The sequence below is a fragment of the Neodiprion fabricii genome, chromosome 1 (genome assembly GCF_021155785.1).
Source record: "Neodiprion fabricii isolate iyNeoFabr1 chromosome 1, iyNeoFabr1.1, whole genome shotgun sequence".
Taxonomy (NCBI): Eukaryota; Metazoa; Arthropoda; class Insecta; order Hymenoptera; family Diprionidae; genus Neodiprion; species Neodiprion fabricii.
The window spans coordinates 33950555-33968599 of record NC_060239.1 but is presented as its reverse complement, the minus strand read 5'-3'; the positions used below and the strand labels follow the sequence as shown (position 1 = coordinate 33968599).

General features: G+C 44.7%; 1 protein-coding gene across 3 annotated transcripts in view; it reads right to left on the bottom strand.

Moving 5' to 3' along the window:
* Positions 1–18045, bottom strand: part of LOC124187178 (ABC transporter G family member 27) — a 120565-nt gene that overhangs the window by 10670 nt on the left and 91850 nt on the right. For 2 of the 3 annotated variants that reach the window (XM_046579518.1, XM_046579536.1), the window contains exons 2-6: positions 6827–6987; positions 5792–5961; positions 2743–2848; positions 2275–2375; positions 47–302 (exon numbers count right to left, since the gene is read on the bottom strand). In XM_046579518.1, the coding sequence (XP_046435474.1) occupies positions 47–302; positions 2275–2375; positions 2743–2848; positions 5792–5961; positions 6827–6987 (794 nt within the window). Of the gene's footprint in view, positions 1–46; positions 303–2274; positions 2376–2742; positions 2849–5791; positions 5962–6826; positions 6988–16313; positions 17243–18045 lie in introns of those variants that run through there. The other variant, XM_046579526.1, reaches the window with a different exon arrangement.

The window sequence follows — 18045 nt, the reverse complement described above, 5'->3', positions numbered from 1 at the left end:
GCGGAGCGATGGATGAATAGCAAATAGTCCGAACACATCAACTCACGTATGAAGTCAGCGGGGTTGTAATGCGGGAGTAAGGTGAGGCCGATGGTGGAGAAAAATCTGCCGATGTTGTTCGTCGGCCCGTAGTATGCTACCTGGCCTCTGCTGAGTAGGAGCAGCTTGTTGAAGCTGTGAAACATTCGCGAACTGGGCTGATGGACCGTGACGACGATGCTCTTTCCTTCTTGTTCGGCGTACTTCTTCAACCGGGAGATCAGAGCCTGGGCCGAATGGGAGTCGAGTCCGCTCGTGGGCTCCTGTCGAAGGGGAGAAAAAATGAGAATTATTGAGATAAGAGGTAAACGGTGGTCGGTGCGGCGACCGCTTGCGGGAAGGATCATCGTTCGAAAGGTATACAATATCGTGGCTGAATCAACAGAGTGAGTCGACGTCGGTCAACGACGTCGACTCTCTATTTCGACAGCTGAAAAACTTTGACTGTATGTCAGTAAAACGACGACCAAATGCTGATGAATGTGTCCTCCGATATGTCAAACTAAGGACAAAAAAGCAAACAAGACCGACCGATTCTGCACACATTCGTCGAATAATATCATACAACGGTCAATATTTGGAATGTTTGCCTGCCTTATCTGCCCGCCTGATATACCTATAACCCCTTCTTTCTTCTGAGAATATCATGCGAGGACACGCTACGAGGCCGCGAACTGTTCACGGAATAATAATCTAGAACCTCGTTCGTGAACATTGCGTGATTCTCGGATCGAGATCGAATCGTGCAAATTTTTTTCCTCTGACCTTTCACGAGTCCGGAAAATAATTATCCTGCCCAACAGTTCTTAACGAGATACTACTCTGGGTGATTGAGAAAGAGTATTGCATTTTTTACAGGGATGAACTACGTAATTCTTGGACTTTATTCCGGTCTTTCCGAGTTTTTCGTCATATTGTCGATAGTTGCTTATTATACGGTTGCACAACATTTTGCCAATCAATAAACGTTCGTACACTAATAGAATTATGTATCTTTGTCGCAATATTCTAATGCAGAGAAAATAAGAGGCACAGCATGCGTGCTGCAACTTTGCAAATTGGATGCGATAGATCGATGACGAAATAACGAGTACAGCGTAGGTCTCTCCCTGAGCCAATGGATGATTGACAGTTTTCGCATATAAAACGGCGAATATACCAGTGAATTTTCAAACAGTTATATTATTATTGAAGCATAAAGGCGCGTAGAGAGTCGAGAGCGTTGTATTCGCTCGGCTCGTTATCTACGTGAAACATGTTTGACGTAGGTTGCAATTTCCCGGTGAATGACACTGATTAATCTTGTGGGTAGTACGTTTCAATACTAGGTATACAGCGTTCAATCTACCGTTCTAAATGCCAACATAGAGGATCGTTGTACCGGATGCCTGATAATTCATCGATACTCGGCGGCAGCAGCCTAGGTAGATCCACACCCACGCGCGATTATTCCAGTCTTGGCCGAACCCGATCCTTGTGTGCGTCTGACTCCTCGTTGATAGGAGCGACACGAAATGAGATCAGGAATGCGTTCAATCTCTAACGGTAGATCTACACACGATTCTGTGCTGGCCACGTTTACGTGTATCCAGACATACCCGAACATGCCGTACGTGTGCGGGTGTATTGAGCCGCGCAAAAAATGTAAACGGTAAGATAATTTTAATACCCTGCAACAATGAGGTGGCGATGCCTTTTTTTTCGCTTCTCATACTTCGGTACACAAGAGGATTAGATCTGTACTCGACGTAACCGATTGTGCGACCCGCTACACGTTCATTCAATTGATTTGGAATCCGGCAGCTGAAAGACGCGAGGCAACTTACGGGGGCTTCGTTGGTCCAATTTTCAATTGTCGGGGCCTCTAACTGTCAATCAAGTTTATTCACGAAATTTTTACTCCGATCGTACTATGAAGAATTCTCTCCTGAAGTATAGAAACACAATTCCCATTGAAATTATACCGATGATTGATTGCTTGTTTTACCCTGGGATAATAGTAATTTGTTCATCTCTGTGTGAATATCAACCGAATCAGAAAAACCTGACGCTTCGTGACACTGATTTTCAGTCCTTCCGTTAACCGAATATATCAGGGTTTCTCGACAATAATCCGCAAAGCGATTGAATTGGTATTTTTCTCATCCAATCCTCTTCAAAAGTGAAAACTCGAGACTGGTGAAATTGAATTGAATCGATTCGAATTGATACGCATGCATATATATGTATACTTACGTCGAGGAGCATTAAAGAAGGATTGGTGAGAAGTTCGCAGGCGATGCTTGTCCTCTTCTTCTCGCCGCCGGAAAGGCCTCGTTTCGTGTAGTCTCCAATAACTGTGACAAATAATCAAACAAAGAACGGTTGGTCAAGTGCGGTGCTAGCGAGAAAAGAAAGAGAAATGGTACGCGATGGACGGGAACGAGAAAAGAAAGCAGCTTCGATGCTCGAGAGATCTTCGATTCGTTTTTTCGTTATTTCGTCCGTCGTTCCGCCATGACTACGCCCCCAATATTCGCTGACGAGCGGTTTATACTTGGAAGCTTTGCACAATGTGTCGTATCATCTCGTATACGTATATTTATGCACGCTGAATGTACATTTTACATTGTACATATATTTCCAGATGTAAAGTACGAGCACGGCTGACCGTGTTTTGTTTTCTACACAGAGAGGCTATTGGTTTACGGGAGCCATACTTACTTGTGTCTTGGCAGGCGGCGAGGTCAAGAACCTCGATTATGTGGTCTACACACTGCATCTTCTGAGAGTGTGAAAGCGTGTCTGGCAGCCTGAGGCGAGCCTGGTACTGCGGAGAAGGAAATACAAAAGTAAAAAAGCAATCTTTTTTTTTTTCGACTATTGCACAAGCGACAAAATATTTCACTTTTGCATTTTTCATCGCACGTATTATACGTCTCTTCAGCACCATTTATTTATTACAATAATAGTAACGCTACTCCTTCATCTCTCCTTGTGCTCTTTCTTTTCTGGTCTTCTCTGTCGTTTCTCTTTTTCCTCTTTTTCTTTCTTTCGTTTATTTTTTTTTTTTTATTTTTCTTTCTCTTGCGTTAGACCTACAACCGTATACAACTCGAATAATAATTTCCAAAACAAATTGTCTCAAAAGTCATCGGCGTTCTTGGCAAGTGAATATTTCCTCCGAACGAAACAAATATGACCAGAAATAATAATAACATCAAAAATAATAGTGGTAATAAAACTAACAAATCAAGCGAGAAAGAAAGCAATTGGCTCACCGAGGATCAGACGGGCGTAGGTAAATGCATGCGTGAATAATGGGGAGCCCCCCGCCTCCGGCGTTCGGGCGTTGGTGCAGACGCAGTGTAGAAAGTGCATCGAGGCGTGTCGCAACGAGCAATTGTACCGTACGTCGTTCGCGGGTCCAGGGATTAGCGCAAAGCGCAGAGGCGGAGGAGGGTTGCAATTCTCTCTTTAAAGTTTAAAGAGAGGTTTCGCGGCGCGAAAGTGTCGCGTCGAGCGCGTGCAAGAGTGAGAAGGAGAGAAAATCGAGAAACGAGTTAGGAAGCGTTAACAGCTGCTTTCCCGTTGCACCGACGACGCGACCGTCCGATGCACGCGCGTAACAACTAAAAAGCGGGGGCGAATGACCGACCTCGTCGTCGAGCCCGCAGGATGATGGAATTAGGCGCAATCCGAAGAAGGGTGCGCTGCCAGAGATGCCGTGAAAATGCGAAAGGTGGGTAAGATATATAGGTATAATAATAAGATATTCCCCGTTGTTCACCTAATGCCGTATCCGCGTAGTTTAACGGTTTAACAGTTGCGTATCAACAACGGCTCGCATATGCTGCAACATTGTGCAGCGGATACAATCAAACAATCAACTTGTCCCTTGCAGCTCGACCTGCTGCACTTATCTCTTTACAACTAGCTAGAATGCCTCGTCGTATATAACCTATGTCATACCTACGTACGGTGTATACGCGTATTAGAGATACGTATGTTGCGTGTACATGGTATAGAAGGATGGCGCCCTGCAATCTTATCAAAGCCCTTGCTTGCATCTACTTCTCTATAACACCCTCTCGTTTTCTTCCTTTCATTCTCTCTCCGTTACAATATTCCTTATCTTATTACTATTCGCGCTAACGCGAGAGTTATTGCTCGGGCTATGTGTACGTAGATACATGTAGGTATATATTATATATAATCGTAACTGCATCGCACCACGCGAGTGTGTCAGATAGTATGAGTATACATGTTCAGTCTATTCATATGCGAAACGGGAGATAATATAGAGCCGGAGAAAGATTCAGGACTGCGTTAGATCACTACTGTCGTTCAAGGCATAAGGTAGGTGTCTTTCAAAGAAATATACGGATAGTAGCGAGATCGAAAGAAAATTGGGAAATTAGTCCGTATGGGGTCTAGACAGGCGGTTATAGACTATATAAATATCTATACATACACATCGCACAATCTCGGACAGAGGCTGTTTTCTTGGGAATTCACGATGCGTGCGTACGTGCAGTGAATTATCAATTAATTGCTATCAGCTACTTGGGTTCTGTATGTATACGCATTGGTGGTCGATTAAAATAGCCGTCAGCCAAAGAGAGAGAGAGAGAAATAGAAAGATAGAAGGAAAGAGTAGGGAACGACGCTAAGACAACAATAAAATAACGCGGTATATTAAAATTGCGTATTATATAGGTACACGCGATTTTTACGCCGGGTGCACAAATACTTTTTCCACCGCGTACGTTTCACATGAGCATGTGTTATACAGGCGAGGATCGGTATCTCGCAATAATGATGCCAGAACTTTTTGAAACGCGTAATATATGCGGTTCACTGACCGAGTAAAGTTATATGACGTCACACCATCTCCACCCCACCCTACTTCTCTGCACCAACTGGGTACATCAGGACAGGGACGGTCGTTCGCATGCAGAATATATTCGCGAGTTTGTACGAATCTATGTATATGTATCTGCACGTAATACTCTAAATGAATTAAAAACTGTCCCACAGTTCCATACGTTCCGAAACCGCACGGCTTTAAACGATTGGTCCCACGTCTTTTTTTTTTTTTTAACAATTTTCATTATTAACGTACGTTTTTTTACGTTGCTCTTATACACAATTTTTTTATCCAGCAGAATTGAATCGTACATGGCGAATGCAATTCCGGGCTCAAACGCGCTGACCCCTATATTTCTCATAACTCTTCTTACATCGCATATTTCGCGTTACATAGGTATAACGGAACGACGAAGCTTGGAGGATAAAGGGCATGTCTAAATCCCGATGATCGTCAAAAAAGAACATGACGTATCGTTAACGATTGACACTTCTCGATCACACTATGTATACGAATATTAGACAAAGTGAACGCTAGTCATCCGCAACGAGGATAGGAAAGAGTTTTGTGTCTCGTGCACTTTCTCTTGCCTGCATTGCATGCACATACGTCTACGTATAAATCGATATATTCATACGTTCGAGTTTTCCCGAGAGCGGCATTAAACGGGATACCTACCAACGCCATAACATTATAAAGTTGACACGTTATCCTTATGCGAGTTGCCAAGGGATCAGAAATATAGAACGAATGAGATGGTAATTCATCCCACTTTCTAAACACCTGCCCTCGCGAGTATTAGACGCTAACGTGCGATGTTGAAGGCATGGTTGGAGCATGACACCGCATGCCCGTAAAATATTCAACGTGTGATGAAAATTAGTAACCTTTGACAGTACGAACCTCGAGTGTTTGCCTTAAGGTGAGATCCGGAAAGAAGACGTCCTGTTGCTGAACGTAGCATATCCTTCGGCGCCACCTCTTCGTAAGACGTTCTCGATTTAGCCAAATCTCACCACCGTCCAGACCAACTCGTCCGGATAAACAATTCAGCAGCGTTGTTTTCCCGCAGCCTGTTATGCAAGAAAATAATCAATGCTTCTCATCATCGATGGTCACGTGTACATGAGTCGTTGAACGATAGAACGATGCAGCTCTGCATTGCTACGCGAGCGCCGATTCAGCGCGTGAATCGTGTTATTCAATTTATTTTCAATATATGTTTGTTTGTTTGATTTTTTTTATTTATTTATTTTTTTTTATTTGTCGAAAAATTTAACAGCGTTTTAGGTCGATATGTCTACTCATGCAGAATGAGAAAATTAATATAATTTCAGTTTAAGAAGACACTGTAATCTCTCCAACGATTTGATGTTCAATTAATCAAGAACGGCGCATATCAATTTCGGATTGAGTTCAACTAGTCGGTTTGAAAGCTGCGATCCATTACATTAAAGCAGTTCGGTCGAAAACGGATTAACCCGAGAATTCCGATCAGCCATAAATCGGTTCGCGCGTTTCGTAAACATACTCAAGGAGGAGTGCGGTATAAAGTATAAGCAAAAATAGATGTGAAAGAAGTAGAGAAGAAGAAAAGAGTAAAAACGATTCGAGGAAAAAAAAAATGATAAAATTAGATACAATATATCAAGCGAACAAAAATCGAAGCAATCAATCCTTGCAATTGACGAAATTTAGCGTCGCGGTAAAAGGTGCGCAATAAACGCGACGATTTGACGCTGAAACACCAATAAAGAGTGTTTCGAGTCATCCCTGAACTTTGTAGCTGGTGATATATTGGATGCGTCAACTTTGCGCATCTTTGATTGATGAAACGGCGGGTAGTCGCTGCGTTCTCCAAGACTTTTGCTGCGGATGGCTCCTTAGCGTCGTTAGTTAAATTACGTCGGTACGAACCGGATTGGATAATTGCATTACCTGACGGTCCCATGACGGCGAGTAGCTCTCCCGGTTTGACGACCCCTGATACGTCGCGGAGGAGAGCCCTCTTGTCCTTGACCACCTGGAGATTCCGGTAGACAAGTTGAACGGGACGTGACTCCAGCGGACATACCAGCTGCAGCGCCGAACTTTCCACTCTGAAAAAGTAGAACAAAAATAAAGAGATAAAATGAGAATGAAATAGTCGATGCCGGCGCTGGTCCAGCTTGCGTAACCACGGAGAATACATAGATATTGAGTGCGCGTAGGAGGAACAAATTGATCGTATAACGAGTATCGTTTCGTACGTCAAGTTCAGACGTTACGAAACTGCACGTTATTTGGCGAGGGGAATACACAATGAGAGGGTCTCTGAAACTTCACGTGAGTCTGGAGTCTGCAGCAGGCGGCACACGCTGGGTTATTACAATAAAAATTTTTACGTCGCGATGAAAAGGGACCCGGCGGCAATGACGCAAGTAACTTCGACCAGACGAACTAAGGTATGGTACATCGATTCGGCGAAAGAGCTTTGTCCGAAATTGAATGGACAATTTCGTTATTGTGGTGGTTCGGGGTAGGTAGACGCAAGTGTGGAGCCATCATCCGTGGGCAATAAACCTCCGCAGCATCTTCGGGGAAATCTGTTGTTCAACCTCAAAGCGTAAACCCGATGATCCGAAAGTCCGGAATCCCAGTGAACCACATAACGAGCATACCGAGCTGGTCTGTCACTTTCACTCGCCTCTCCGAAGAGGCATGGAAATTACCGGTATCTTCGAGATGATATTTCATCGATGCAATGACCGAGGATAGGAGATGATCTGTTGCTTGCAGTGACGACTGAAAGTTTTTCCGCACCGTGTGAAAGCCAAATCAATTAATATTCAATCTGCACCACACAATTTCCTGCACTTTCAATAAAGCAAGAATTATAGGGTATACCGGAAAAAGTGATTCGTGTCGAATTAAGCACGACTCCCGCGTATTGATCGGTCTTGATTAATCAACAGTAACGCAAGGACAGATCAGTTATCCTTCTCATCAACGAGCTTGATTCATCTCTAAATCGTTCATCGCAAGACGGTACTGATTGCGTCGGATTTCGAGCGATGAGAGTTGGTCGAACCTACGATATTACGAAAGGACGAATGTCGTTGAATCAATTTGCGTTGCATGTGACAGACTAAACGCGTCAACGTGAAATACGAATAGACGAGGTGTACCTGCATGGGACGACCATGATCGGTACTATCGGACGGTCCGCGATGGAATACAACCGGGTGTGTCACGTCCGTACGTACGAATGCAGCTAATTGTTACGTCCTTTGTCCGTCGTCCGTCAGGACGGGTAGATTTGCACACGAGAAGTATCCGAACACACATAGAGATGGAGGGCAAGTGTTACGTTGGATGACGGTACGCAGAGGCATGTGTTATACTGTATATACACGGAAAAAGCAAACAACTCCCGAGCAACGACTCCGTATAAGACAATAAATTCACAACGTGAACGAGTCGCGTCATGCCGCAGAGGGTCGACGAACCCGTCGGTAGTACATGAACTTCAACTTTAAAACATTTGCCGTTTCGCCCCCCCCCGTTCTTCGCTCATTGTCAAACGACTTGGAGCTTTGGCCCGTCTGATGAAACGGGACCAAATGCATTCGGGCTCGCGTACGAATACGTATTTAAACGACAGCGGTGTCCGTGTCACAACAGAAACGTTCACGCCGACGCCCAAACTCGCCACTCTACTATGGCGGATCGAAGACCTGCACATGCCTCTATACGAGACTGTTTAGTGTCAAATTCGTGTCGCTCGAACCTGGGATGACCGCACAAATACATCAACACCGGTGTATAAACACCAGGAACGACGTGTGTTGGCTCTCTGTTATATCGGGGACAGTATGATTACGCGAGATGAAATTCTCTTTCAGGGACTGTAACGCGCTCTGGTTTATGACGAAGGAGAGAGATAGAGAGAAATATGACATACTCAGTGATCCGCATGTAGTTACACGTTGTACGGTCTCGACCTTAATTCGTGGTGGTTTGCCCGATGTAGTCACGGTCTTTCGGAACATTTCGAAGCCTGCAAAGTTGAGGACCTTCTTCCGCGGCGTATAATCTTTTATAGCCCGAGGCGCGGTTACCAAACCGCTGGACGGATACCATCATCAGCTGATTTCCATTCCGTCTAAAATTGACTCGTTCTTTCGCCATGTTCTAGAGGAGTGGGTTTGAATTTTAAGGAAGATGAGAACGGAGAGTCTTGGAGGCAAAGCGTCGCACGTACTCTCGGAATGAGAAGGCAGCGGGCATCGATGAGAGGTCTCGGAAAGATGGAACCTTGTGTTTCTGAACAAGGAACACCGGCTCGCCAGAGAAGAAGCCCGTTGAGCGGTAATTCGAACCGCGCCATTCCTGACGAGAGAATGTCGTTGTAATTTTAATGCGACCTTGCAGCCTTGACCGCTAAATATATTCCTCCAAACGAACGGAAAGGAAGAAAGAAAGAGAGAAGGAAAAAAAAAAGGATAAAACCATTCGAACATTTCCTGGTTCTATACGATCTCCCGACCAATCGCCAAGCCCTGCTCCTCGCCGCGATTGCGTAACGGTAGTGTCGTGAGAAAAAGGAAGGAAATGGAAAGAGTAAAAAAAAAAAAACCGCCCCACAAGTCGATCGGCGTGTCTTCGTTGCCTGTGAAAAGCACGACTGTACCGCGCTTCGCGGCAACGACGGCTTCGGTTCTGCGCCACACCGTACTGTCAACATTGACAAACCTTAATGTCAAAAGTCATTGTCCGCTCACGGTGCGCAGCGCTTGGCCCCTGCAGTTGTGAATTGCGAAGGCGCCAGGCAGTCGCCTGTCCCTGACAACGCGGTTGCCGATCGCCAAGGGACCGGGACGTTGGGACGTCGGGACTCCGGGATCACCGTTGGCCTACTGCTGCTGCTCTCTCCCTCAATTAGGAGACGGGTACTCGCTCGCGTTCCTCGAACGGCCAATTAATTTGCATAACAATTCGCCGCGAACGGGATATTTTTCTCTTACCTTTTACCTTTTTTGACGTTTCTCTATAATTTATTTATACCTGTATTTTTTATATGTATATATATGTGTGTGTGTGTGTGTGTGTGTACATTCAACTTGTTTTTAATATTGTTTTTTATATCTAGGAATCACGTCACTCGAGGAGGGCAACGACTCGCGGAGGAACTCCGACGGTGCGGCACGTGCCCCCAGGAAGGCTTGTTTTTCTCTCACTGGGTCATCCTCGTCGCCTCACCCTTATCTTCGCCCTCTCACTCTCTCCTTTGCAAGGAATTTCAACGCACTTTACGCAGAGAAAGTGATTTTTTCAGTCAGAGGAGGAGTAATCTTTCTTCAACCGACGAATTTGCGAGACACCGTTTTATCATTCTTTTTTTACTTTCGTTACTCCAATGACTTCTGCAGAATAAGTAACTAGAAAAAAATGACTTGGCTAATTAGTATTCTGATTACTGATTCAAATTCCGCAATTTTAGACTCGATCCTCGATTGTACGTAGAATTTTCCGAGCAAGAAAAACAAGGAATTCTACTGTGTATAACGCGGCAAAAGATCCGTTGGTGATTTTACCAAGCGCAAATAAGCTCGCGTGAAAATGAATTTCTCACTCCGTCTAATCTACACGGATATATATGCAACATGTGGTAGGTATAATAATACGCAGACATCCTAGTCAATTCATGTAAAACGTTTTAACGAAACGAAATTAATACAGCGGGAAACGAAGCCAAAACTTTCGTAATATATAATACGTACGTGCAAATGTACGCAGGATATTATATATTTATATACGGATACCTATTATAATACAAACTTACACGTGTGCCGCAGCTATCGTTGCGCGGAGTAAGATAACGGAACAAATTGAAAAGATAATTGCTAAGAGCGGTAATTAAAACCGTGCAAAGTGGAAGGAGTTTCTTAATCCGAAGAGTTGACGATGCTTTGTTGTATACCTGGATATACATCGATGTACGCACACACGTTATACATGCGTGCAAATATCGTACGTTATATGGTATACGGTATATATTTACCCACACACAGGTGAAAATCGGCGATAGCCACACGCGAACTGTAACTCGAACCTAAATTTAATTATCTTTTGTAACCCGATACTCAAGCCGCACACAGCAAAGAGTTAGAGTTATGTAAACATAAAACTACGAGGTACCCCAACCAGAGCTCGAATTATCGCATCAGTTAAGTCATCGCGCTAGTCTAACAAAAGTGCAATCACCGAAACTCAACTCGTTATTTATCATTACACCTACGCAGAAATTATGTACAGCAAACAAGTTACGCGGTATAAATTTTGACAAGTACCCTTTGAATATTCTTTATCGCCGAAAGAAACCCTCTTGAGACTTCGTTCGTCAAGTTCAAGAAATCCCTCTCACCGTTTTGAATATAAATTAACGAAGAAAGGAACGTAAGATCGTCGCACTGCAAGACTGCTGCATATTTGCATACAGCGATCTTGTTTGACTGTTACAGGTATAAAGCGTTGCTCTGTCGTTCAAAAAACAGTCCTCCTAAAATTACGCGAAAACTGGGTCATGCGTATCTTTTCGCCGCCACCGATGTACCGCTCACATCCTCCCTGTGACCGGTCCCTCCGTCCTCCTCTCTTCCCACTCGCCGTATATTCGCGACGCGATTTATGCACGCACGCAAAAATATTCCCCCGGCACGTTGTTCCAGCAGCGTTAAGCACTTTATGTTTCCGCGACCTCCCGCGGCTACGTGCCGGATCGCCAACATCGGACGGCGCAAATACGTCCGCTACTGCACGTTACGCGCGTTTCAGCGAGTGACGCAAAATTTATTTTCCCTGCCCGGACCGTGCGAACCGATGAATTTGGCCCACCGGTTATTACACGAACGCGGACGTGACGCTGGAGGAATTGTAAAAATTTCAAACACCGAAACATAAATAGAAATAAAAACGAGAAAGAAAACGAAAAGGAAGGAAGAAATTTGAAATTCTCCGGATACACTTTTACGTGCGACAAATGCCGGTTCTCAGTCACGGATTTCGTTTACAGGTATAAATTCCCCCACAACCACTCGTGTTAACATACTTTATACATACATACATACGATGTATAAAGGAGACGAGGACGTGCGCGATGTCCGTGCAAAAAGGACCAAACACGCTTGGTAATTGGCCGAACGCCGGTAACAAGAAGCGAAACAAGTTTAACTGGGTTGATTAATCGATTATATTGACTGACGAATACGAACGTATCGAACGAAAGAATTAAATGTTCGACGATGCGAGAGAAAAAAAATAAATAAAAAATACAAAAAAATAGAACGTTTGCATCGTAGCGGTTCGATGGTTGGCAATACATACATGCGGTATGTACGTAAAATCGCGGGGTCAAGCGTTTCAAGATACGACGGGTAAGAAGTAAAAATGTGAAAAAATAGAGTCTACGAACGTGCGGCGGTTGTAAAAATTAATTTTACCACCGCAAACGGAGGGATCCCGATTTTTCGCGTAACGTGATATTTGCCGGAACCCCGATACCCCGTGAGCTTACACCTATACTGCAAATTAAAACGCGAATACGTGCAAAGTATGAGAAATGAAATACAGCCGCCGACGAGTGCGTGAAACGGTGAAAACCCAACGCGTAACGGGATTATTATTCAAAGGAACCAAGGAATAAGAAAGAAAGGAAAAAACAAAATGTATATATATATATATGTATTTATAATGATATATACGTATGTTGCAAATACGTATACAACTTTACATGTATAAGATGATAATAAAAATAAGAGAAAAAAAAACAAATAAAAAATAAAAAAAAATAAAGAAACGAATCTCGATATCACTTTAGCCTCGATTCGCGTCCGTTCATGTGTGTTCCGCACGTATATTATAATACGCGACGCACACGGTGAATGTTGTACCTATACACGTATTATGCATGCGGCTGTGAGACCGGCGTTTGCGGAGCTATATCGGCACGTGCTGGATGGGCTCGCAAATTGATAAACGTAATGCCGCGAGTGCAATATGTTGTATGTATCTTCACAAGGCGTTGAAAAGGACGCGTCGTGTGGTTACGGCGAGTAAAAAAGAATCGTTGTTGTACCTCGGTTTTAATGCATTTTTGAATTGCGTTTATTCCTCGTTCAAATCCGTCCGCGTGCAGCCGATGCAAATTTCACTTACGCCGTTCGCGTTGGCGAACTCGCGGCGCGGAGGCTCGGGCAAAGGCGGAAATAATCGATTACGAATTGATCGGCCGAAAAGTTTTCTACGGCGTTACACACGTTTCGTTTCGCGATACGATTGCGAAAGAAATAAAACTGGGAGTCGGCCGATCAACCGATCGGCGAATAAACATCGTGCGCGAATTCTGTCGGGTTCAATATTCTGCTGTTAAAGAACAATTACAATAGATCTGGGGCAATCGCCTTGCCGCCGGCCGATTATACCTGCACCTAGTATACCTATGACGAGCATATTATACAGGTATAGGTGTACCTACGCGTTTCACGTTCGTCTATCCGCCACCCGGCTATACAGAGTAGCCGCGTGGATCGAAATAACGTTCCGACAAAAACTTAATCGCGCCGCACACACTGTGGTGCTGCGTTAGTTCGTTACTCGGTTCGTTACACCCGGTGATCGGATGAGAGAAGCGGTAGGTAATCGTATAACGAACGACCCGCAGGAGCGGGAGACTCGTTCTCTGTAAATTATACACCTTGTACAGGTGTCTCGCGGGATGAAAAAACCTCCCCCCTCAATCGCTGTGCGTACGTATAATACGCACATTCGTGAGCCTCGTCGAGTCACGCGATTCAAACGCGTATTACACGTATATACCTACATTGCGCAAATTGATATTTGTAAGAAAAAGATTAGGAGTTTCATTGAAATAAAAACTGTAATCGACATGTTACGCTGGGAAAATCTTATACGAATAAAAGGAGAAAGAAAATTTCTGCAACGACACGAATCGTACAACTCGTTCACGATAAGTAAACTTTTATTTGACGGATATGAAGTGCGTATTTGAATATATATATATGTACACCTCAAGGAGTCTCGGTGAAGCCGTGAGCCAAGTGTGTTCCGTTCATTCACGTCGGGCTTCATCTATTTATTACATAGATAAGTAACTGCCTGGCAGATTTATTTATATAATTTCAGTAAATCGTTTCAACCGAGAGAAAACTGATATTCTGTCATCGATAAAATACATTTCACCGAGTCTACCGAGCGTCGTCATTTCCTATACATAAAATGCAGTTATATTACCATCCTACGCGATTCATTTCTGTATCCACATCTCGACCGTAATATCCTTTCCATCAGCTACAGTGCATCACCGAGTTAGCGTATCAATTGCAGATGTACGGAGTAGTGTATTATTGGAGATCCGGAGATCTCCGTTCGAATCCCAGGATGCAGGGACCAAGGCGGAAGAAAAGAAATAAACTCCTAAATGCTTTTGCAAAAGTCGGTCAGAGGACGGCGTTCTCAATTCACCGCGAGACGTCCAATCGGTATACATACATACATATATATACATGTGTGTGTATATATATATACATATATATGCACAAATATGTACCCTCTCTCACCTTTGCGGTGCGTATGATAAGGGCTTGCCTGTAACACGAGCCGTTCTTACATCCATATTTCTACAAACCAAGAGTATGTTAAGTATATAAGCGTGTGCGATAGTTGAGACCCAGCGGGAAATATTTCCAGGTTAAACGAGCCTAGCCTATTTCCCGGAGCAACAAGTTGCGCGATTAGTCGCTCCGTTTGACCTCTGCCCCCCCGCCATTTCCCCCCTCGACGTATAATACACGAGAGCGTCTTAGAAAACAGCGTGTAATCCTAATAGCATCTATTCGTCGGTTGAGAAGCAGATGAGAGAGCGATTCGGTGATACGATATCGCGGAAATCCGTCGATGGAGTCGATGGTTCTTGCAGGATCGGGGTTTCGGGAAGGTGTTTCAAAGGCGAGAAGTGAGCCGATCGGCGTCGCGGTCTGATCAATGATTCGAAAGAGCAAGCGAAAGAGAAGGTGGAAGATAGAAGGGTTCGGGGGAGAGGGAAAGGCCGAGAATATCTCGGGGGTATTGACCCGGGCTCGGCTACGTACACACCTATATAATATGACCACTCGGTTAGACTGAGTCTTGCCGAGGCAGCCATAGCCGAGCTGCAGCACAGTAAGTCAGTCAGTCACTCAGTCAGTCAGTAAGGCAGGCGGCGAGTCGCGCCTACCGCAGGTTTTTTTTTTCTATACATACACGCTATCACCAGTGTGTAATAACCGCATCAACGGCCGCGATGGCGGCATGATTTTACGATTTTACCCAAGCCGATTGGTTCCGTGGTGAACCGATACGATGCTCGGGTGACCGGGGTTCGGCTCCCCAACCGACCATCGGTTGTCGTTGTGCATGTGCGGAAGGTACATTTTGCAACGATTTGCACGTGCCGTTTTTAGCGAGAACCTAACCGGACCGACACGGCTGACAGTCAATCCAATGCGATCAGATCCGATGTTTATAAAAACAGTATTCAATTAGCACCGTTGCTGCACCGACGGCGACTCCGCAATGTCTGGGAGATGTAGTAAATATATCGAACAACTACTCCCGTCCACTATCTTATACCTGGTGTCCGTGCCTACTGGGTATCTGGGTCCGTTCTGCCCGGGGAACTGACCACTTTTTCGCAACAAAGACCATGGCGAACCTCGAACAGTCGTTCACCCCGTCAATCGAGGGTGAGATTTGTTCCAACGGCTGTCCGATGGCAATTCTTTCGTAAAGCAAGAGTTTTGGAGGGCGGGCGGTCTAATTAACCGCTGTAGGTGAAACCGAACGAAGCCCAGAAAACTTTTTACCTCCTGTATGCGCAAGAAATTGCTAAAGCCCGACGAAATCCTCGATATGTAGTTGGAAATCGAAAATTTTTTACTGGTATTTAAATCGATAGGTCATAGACTTTGCGGGCGAACGACAGTTTTGCGTTCATCCTGTCGTTGAACCCTTTCAATTTTCGTCAGTTCGGATAAAAACTTATCTGACGAAACCTCGGCTGAAATTCAAATACAGCCAGAGTTGCTCCGTCTATAGGAGTTACTTAAAATGTCGTTAGAGAGTTTGTAAGTCACGTGAAACTTTGTGTTTACCTCATCTTTGCGAGACTGACAAGGTGTGCCTATCCACCTATCGGCTAGGTGCACGATTTCGAATTACGACAAGAGAAGTTTCGTAACCGAAGATAGAGGGTTTATCGAGGGAAGAAAATACCGTGTCAATTTGTATTTCAGTTGTTTCAACTGTCAAATACAAAAACCCGTATCATTTGCAGAAGATTTAAGTCGTTATTCACCGACGATCGATAGTGTGATGTGAGAAGTCTTACTTGGGTGGAAGAAGAATCGGTGCCTGCAACAACCCAGCTAGCAGTTCCTCCATTTATTCAAGGGAACATTCAAGCACTTTTCTGACTTGCGTTGTTAGCCTGCACTGTTGGTTAATTTCAGACCGGTTGTCTCATCCCGGTCATCTCGTTAAACATAATCGCAGCAAGTGATGAGGCTAGGATCATCGACTATCTCTCGTCGGATGGATTTGTGAGAGAACTATTTACGCCGGCAATCATCTTGGCGTGCTGAACGCACTTACTTGAAGTATGGCATAAATTAGCGTCAACGCTTAGTGAGGGGGAGAGGGGGGGGGGGTCAGGTTTAAAGTTTGATTACAACCGAAGTTGTTGCTTCAGCGAGTAATCACACGCATACTTTATAATGTGTATTATACGTTAACGAACGATTGTCTCTCAAGAAACAGTTTCACAAAGTTTTTTTTCACCACTTCACTGATCGGGTGCAGAAATTTTACAGCAAATTTAAGTAAGATTTATACGAAGTAACAGCACTGTAGCGAAACAAACTGTTTATAGGAAACAATCCATGCGTATCTCGCGGATATTACACACTGTGATCATTTCATTATTATAAAACTAGGAGTCGTTGACACGAGCACGAACATTGGCACTGGTCTTGTTGTTGAAATTGGCAAGAAACCTCCAAAGCTGGTGTCGCGAAACGGCCGCATTAGCAATATTGCGAATATACGCGGTCACGCTCTGTCGTTTTTCCTTTTTTTCTTTTTTCTTTTTGTCCAGTACAATTCAACGTAGTCGATTGCCGTGAAAGGATCACTGAACGAGAATCGTGGGAAAAAAAGAGTTGGACGCGAGTTAACTCGACGCCGTGTTTACTCGCACTGCGAACAGGGCTTTTGGTCACTAGGGCACTGGGCAGACTTGCGTCGAGACACGCGGCACCAATGACCGCTCGCTGGACAGTGAGAGGAGCACTCCCAACTTTCGGCACATCGGTAAAATTCCCGCAAAGCCTACCGCGCGAGGAGGAGTCCGCTCGGAAGGAAGAGAGGTGTGCGTGCGTGCTTGCGTGCCTATCTTGGTGTGGCAACGCGTCGTTCCCGAGTACGCCTAGTCATTGTCGCAAAGCCGAGTCGGCTAATCAGCGTTTAAGAAAGATCGCGTTTGAATCTTGACCCGAGTCCTCTGACAGTGCGAAAGTCTCCGGAAACGGAAACGGAAACGAAGCCTCAGACCAGACCGAAACAAAAAGAGCCGAGAGGATCATAAAATCGGACGGAAATACCTGTATTGGATTTCGCACGGAACTTCATAGGCGACACTCGACCTAGGCAAAGTACGTAGAGCTGAGAAAACGAGATCCGACCGACACCGTTCATCCGCAGAAATTACATATACCCTGTACCGATTGGAAACAGCGTCCCTACCCTCCTTCTTGAATCGATTTCTATTTTTGGCTACGAAACACCCCTGAAGACGCGTTGCCTTCGTTTTTTTCATCTTTTTTATACTCCCTTACGGGTTTATATTATTACATACACAGATGTTTGTAGGAATTCGTGCGACTTTGATCTAGGTTACGGGATGTGGGCATCAGTTTTTTTCCTCCATATGTTCCATCGGTATGCTTCTGGCGAATTGCGACACGGTTCGTGAAGAAGAAACCTTTTTTTCCTACCACCCGAAACCACTCCCACGTACGTACACTGGTAGGCTTGTGCGCAGTTGTCGTCTAGCTATCGGGACC